Source organism: Nannospalax galili, unplaced genomic scaffold (genome assembly GCF_000622305.1).
Source record: "Nannospalax galili isolate Female #2095 unplaced genomic scaffold, S.galili_v1.0 scaffold258, whole genome shotgun sequence".
Lineage (NCBI taxonomy): Eukaryota > Metazoa > Chordata > Mammalia > Rodentia > Spalacidae > Nannospalax > Nannospalax galili.
In genome coordinates, this window is record NW_008341047.1 from 84,347 (window position 1) to 90,541 (window position 6,195).

The following is a 6,195-nucleotide window of genomic DNA, read 5'->3' on the forward strand; positions in this document are numbered from 1 at the left end:
GTACTAGATATTGAAAACTTATCATGTTAAAATCACACTTTGTCAAATATAATACCGTTCTAATAAAAAACATACCTACTATTATATAGTGATTCTGCTTGCTTGCTTTTTGGTGGTAAAGCCACACATTAGGACTCAAACACTTGAAATTTTATTTATTATTTTTATTATGTGTATAAGTATGTTGCTTGTAAGTATGTAAGTTGCACCTGTGTCTTGTAATACCTGCAGAGGTCAGAAGAGGCCAACGAATCCCCTAGAACTGGAGTTATGAATGGTTGTTAGCCACCATGTGGGTGCTGGAAACTGAACCCAGTTCCTCTGCAAGAACAGCCCGTGTGCTTAACTGCTGAGCTATCTCTCTCCAGTACCTGAACTCAAACACTTGAATTTTGTAATACTCTGGTACTTTGTGACCAACTTTCCATTTGAGAGACTTGTTTTTCTTGAAACCAACTTTGCAAACCCATGAGTCTATTAACATTTACCTCACATGCCACATGCAGAACATCATTTAGATCTGTAGAGAATAAAAGGAGCAGGTAGGTGCTCTCAGTCCCTACATAATAGAAGACAAGGTCATCACCTCTAAATCTGGGTTGCCAGTCTCCATGTGATCCTGGGAACCCAAGTAGTTTCATAGCACTTGGGAGTGAGGTTTTTTGTTGTTGTTTACTCTCATGAATCCTGATTTTTTTTAATATTTTTATTCTTTGAGAATTTCATGCATGCATGCAATATATTTTGATAAATTCAGTTTTTGAAATAAGGATTCGTAGTCATGAAGAAGTATCCTCTTTAATCCATATATGGATTAATTTTAAAGTTGCTTTTTTTCTTCTATTTGTTTTAGTTTAATACAGTTTTTTAGTAAAATGAAGAAGTGGATGGACATGTCAAACCTACCACAGGAATTTCGTGAACGTATAGAAAGGCTAGAAAGAAATTTTGAAGTATCCACTGTAATTTTTAAAAAATTTGAGCCAATTTTTTTAGATATATTTCAAAATCCATATGAAGAGCTCCCAAAGTTGCCACGAAGCAGGAAGCAGAGGTGAGACCCTTAATCTACAAATCTGTGATACAGAATTGTTGAGTTTGTTCTTTCAAATGTCTACATTTTACCTGAAGTATCTAGCTGTAAACTAAAATTTTTAAATTATTTTACTTTATTTTTGTTGTTTGGTTGGTTGTTGTTTTTTGAGATGATCTCACTATTGTAGCACTGGCTGGCCTGGAGCTTTCCTTGTAGACCAGGCTAACCTTACCATGCCCAGCTTAAATTTCTTTTTTTTCTTCTTCTTTTTTATCTTTTTGAGACAAGATCTTCCTGTAGCCCCAACCTGGCCTGGAACTTAATATGTAGACCAGGGTGGCCTCGAACTCAGAGATCCACCTGCTTCTGTCTCCCGAGTGCTGGGATTAAAGATATGTGCCACTATATCTGGCTTTAAATTTCTTTTTGTATTAAAAAAAAACTTTATTTTATCTTATTTTATGTGTATGAGTATATTGCCTGCATGTATGTAAGTACACCCATGTCATGCAGCGCCATGGAAAGAGTGTCAGATCCCCTGGAACTGGAGTTATGGATGGTGGTTAGATGCCATGTGTGTGCTGGGAATCAAACTTTGGTCCCTCTGCACGAGCAGCCATTACTCTTAACCACTGAGCCATCTCTCCAGTCCATATTTTTAATTGTTTTCATTTACTTATGTTTATTTTATGTGTATTAGTGTTTTGCCTTCATGTATGTAGGTATACCACATTCATGCAGTTTCCTCAGAGGCCAGAAGAGGGTGTTGGATCCCCTGGAACTGGAGTTACAGATGATTTTTGGCTGCCATGTGTGTGCTGGGAACTGAATCCAGGTTCTATACAAGAGCAGCCAGTCAGCCAGTGCTCTTAACCATGGAATCATGTCTCCAAGCCTTTAAATTTATTTTAAACTTCATGGATAGTTACTTATATCAGAAAATTTGGGAAAATATTTTTTATTCTATTTCTTTTAATGTTCATTAGAAATATTTACTAAGTTGATTTCTAAGACATGGATTATCTTGTCTTTTTAGTGGAATTTTACATATAATTTGACCCTATTATTATTTGCTATTTTAAATAATTCTTAGCAATCTAGTTAAACAAATAAACCCACAAAAACAAAACAAAATCTTTTTTTTTTTTCTTTTTAGGAGAATTCCTTGCAGTGTTAAGGATCTCTTTAATTTCTGTTGGACACTGTTTGTTTACACTAAGGGTAAGTTGGCATTTTCAGTGGCTTTATGTTTCTACCCTGAGAATTTGGTGATTTTTTTTTTTTTTAACGTGAGAAGTTTCTGGGTTTTATCTTTTTTTTCCCCCTTATAAAGGTAATTTTCGTATGATTGGTGATGATTTAGTAAACTCATATCATTTACTTCTGTGCTGCTTGGACCTGATTTTTGCCAATGCTGTTATGTGCCCAAATAGACGAGACTTGCTAAATCCATCATTTAAAGGTAAAATCTGTATTTTTTAAAAGTAATCGTTAATTTTTTAAGAGTTTACAAGTTGACCATATTATTTTTTGTCCTTCCTATTTCTCTTCATACTCCATCAAACTAGGTTTACCACCTGCTTTCCATACTCCTGACTTTAATGGTCCTGAAGAACCTCCCTGCATCATTACTGTGCTATGTGAACTGCATGATGGACTTCTAGTAGAAGCAAAAGGAATAAAGGAGCATTACTTCAAGCCATATATTTCAAAACTCTTTGATAAGAAGGTATTAATAATAAGATGTTTAGGGTCAGCAGCAACCTGACAAAATGTTCCAAGAATGTTCTCTGCATTGTTGGACTTAGGGTCAAGATTCCCAGCTCTCATTGTCACTGTGACGTAGCATTGCCCACTGATGTAAGGTGATTTGAGAAACTAGGCTGTAAAGAAGGTGCCCAGTTTTATGTCTTACCAAGGAAATGCACCACCGGCGATTCTATGGGGTTCTGACATGAATCAGAATCAGCCTGATACAGGATTGTGAAAAATAAGTCATAGTAAGCTGTCTAAATTACTGCCACAAGTAGTTTGAATAACTACTGTTTACTAAAAGTAATGTAGTATATTAGCAACTGTTGCTTTAATTCCTCATAAGTAAAACAAAAAATTACTTGCAGTCTTATATGCATTGTATTTTTTTCTCATTAATTATTTTTCTGCTTATGAATTAGCTTGTTCAGCTTCTTAATTCTCTGACCTTGAATCATATAATTCAACTAGGTCTTATAATTTCTCTTTGATAAAAGGGTTTAGTTTAAGTCATCACTGTGGTCCCCTGCCATTTAGCAAGTATTATGAAGGTTTTCTTTAAAATTTTTGTTATCATTATAATTGTGTGTGATGCACGTGCTTGATGTGTGTGACTGATGGCACGCATGTGGATGTCAAAGGACAACTTTGTGGAGTCAATTCTATTCTTCCACCCTGACATAGATTCCAGGGATTGAACTCAGGTTGCCAGGCTTATTTAGTAGCAAGTGCCTTTGCCTACTAAATAAACTATCCCACTGACCCATGAGACTTTTTTTTTTTTAAGTATAAAGCCTTCCCTAACTTACCCATCTTTAAGTCTATATAAATCATGGTCTCTTGTTTCCATGTTGAACATCTCCAGCAAAGTAAACATTTAAAGAATACATTGTACAGATTCAGTAAACTTTGGTATGGTGACTGTGCATCTTGTTTTCTGTATGACCTAGCTATTGTCTGAGCAAAATAATTGAAAGTTTCTTTTATTGTTTTGTTTTTTGCATTTTAAACGCATTTTAAACATTTATTTATTTTTGTGTGTATGTGTGTAGGTGTGCATATGCCATGGTGCTTGTGTGGAGGAAAGCTTGCAGGATTTGGTCTTTCCTTCCACCATGTGGGTCCTAGGATCAAACTCAGGCTGTCAGTTTTGGTGGCAAGTGCTTTACCTGCTGAGCTATCTTACTGGCCCCTTTTTCCTGTATTAGAGTCAGGGTCTTCCTGTTACCTTAGCTGGCCTAGAACTATGTAGACCAGGCTGGGCTCCATCTCACAGAGATCTGCTTGCCTCTGCCTCCCTAGTGCTGAGATTTAAGGCATGTGCCCAACTTGTAACAGTTTCTTTTATTCCAGAACCTGTGGTGTTTATTATTATGCCTATATCATAATCACCTGAACAAATAGATGGACTCTTATTTTTTAAGTTTTTAAGAGTGGGCGGGAACTCAGGAAGACACTGGTTCCCTTATCTATTAGAACTATCTGTCTTCCAGAACTGTACCAATGGATCTTTCTTGTCTTCACCCTGTGCTGGTGGAACTGTCTCTAGTCTCCCACTGTCTCCCCTTTCCCGCTTTGTTGGGGAAGTACAAGTTCAAGTTGGGCTCCATCCTTTATCCTCACAGACCATCTGGTCTTTTCATCCGTAGTTCACATTCATTCAAAGTCACATGTCCTTGGCAACCTGTATTCCTTCCAGTGGTGGGTACACGGCTTGTAGCCCTATGATATGTTAATTCTCAAGCATATCCACATTCATTTTCTTTTTGCGTGGATTACCAAACTGAGGTTGCCAAGGAGACAGCAGGGTCATCAGACCCAGGAGCATGGTTTTGCTCGGTTTAACTAAAAGTCATTAGTCCACAAGAAACAAAAACATCATTTTGGTTTTGTAAATATTTTGTTAGTCAGAGTATTCTGGATTGGATGATTGGATTGGATAATGATCCAGGCCTTGAGCCTGTAGGATGATACTTATTTTTATTTTTTATTTATTTTATTTTTTGCCATGCCATGCCTGTGGAGGTCAGAAGAGGCTGTCGGATCCCCTGGGACTAGAGTTATGGACAGGTGTTAGCTGCCATGTGGGTGCTGGGATTCGAACCCAGGTCTTCTGCAAGAACAACCAATGTTCTTAAATGCTGAGGCATCTCTCCAGCCCCAATACTTAATTTTAATCTAAGTATAGTGGGGTATACGAAAACTATCATGCCATGCCTGTGGAGGTCAGAAGAGGCTGTCGGATCCCCTGGGACTAGAGTTATGGACAGGTGTTAGCTGCCATGTGGGTGCTGGGATTCGAACCCAGGTCTTCTGCAAGAACAACCAATGTTCTTAAATGCTGAGGCATCTCTCCAGCCCCAATACTTAATTTTAATCTAAGTATAGTGGGGTATACGAAAACTATCAACAACTTGTGTAGATTTCATTTCTCACCACTAGTAAGAAGCTAGGTGCTTCCCATCTCCCCCTTTGTGATGCTGGATATAAAATTCAGGACCTTGTGGCCAGAGAGATGGCTCATCGGTTAAGAACACTGGTTGCTCTTGCAGAGGACCTGGGTTCGAATCCCAGCACCCACATGGCAGCTAACAACCACCTGTAACTTTGGTTCCAGGGGATACGATGCCTTCGCCTAAGTTCTGTGGGCATTTCATGACATGGGTTCTCTTATATACATACAGGCCATACACTCATAAACCTAAAATAAAATTTTCAAAAAGAGTTTGGACCTTCTAAGTGCCACACAAGTGCTATACTACTGAGCTAACAACCCAACCCCATAAATTCCCTTTTAATCTTTTTCATTTGTTTGTTTGTTTTTTGCTTTTTGAGACAGGGTGGCCCTATAGCCCCGGCTGGCCTGGAATTCCCTATGTAGACCAGGCTGGCTTTGTTCTCACAGAAATCTGCCTGCCTCTGCCTCCCGAGTGCTGGGATTAAAGGCATTCATCACCTTGCCCAGCCCCATTTTTTTCTTTCTGGAGACAGGATTTCATGTAGTTTAGGCTGGCTTCAAACTCACTAGGTACCAGAGGGTAATCTTAAATTACTGATCCGTTGACCTCCACCTCCCAAGTGCTAGGATTGCAAGCATGTGTTTATGCATATGGCTCTCCTTTTAAACTTTTTGCTTGCCTGAAGCATGTAGTAGTAAATTTAGTTTTCTTCTCATACGCTGCTGTTTAATAATGAATATCTTTCATCAGAATCACTTGAGGAATTTGTTTAAAAGGTTTCTCAGTTTGGGTTTTGAGGCCCATTAATCTTAGATTTTTTTTTTTTTTTAAGTTTTCTCTTAGTTACTTCTATCATTAAAATCTGATGCTGGGTATGGTGGTCCACACCTTTAATCCCAGCACTTGGGAGGCAGAGGCAGGCGGATCTCTGTGAGTTCAAGGGCAGCC

At 38.3% G+C, this 6,195-nt stretch overlaps 1 protein-coding gene across 2 annotated transcripts in view; it reads left to right on the top strand.

Annotated features, from left to right (window-relative positions):
* Positions 1–6,195, top strand: part of Rbl1 (RB transcriptional corepressor like 1) — a 62,451-nt gene that overhangs the window by 14,628 nt on the left and 41,628 nt on the right. The window contains exons 3-6 of one of the 2 annotated variants that reach the window (XM_008836543.3): positions 854–1,054; positions 2,193–2,257; positions 2,370–2,498; positions 2,605–2,765. In XM_008836543.3, coding sequence (XP_008834765.1) covers positions 854–1,054; positions 2,193–2,257; positions 2,370–2,498; positions 2,605–2,765 — 556 coding nt within the window. The remainder of the gene's footprint in view (positions 1–853; positions 1,055–2,192; positions 2,258–2,369; positions 2,499–2,604; positions 2,766–6,195) is intronic. The other variant, XM_017799023.2, reaches the window with a different exon arrangement.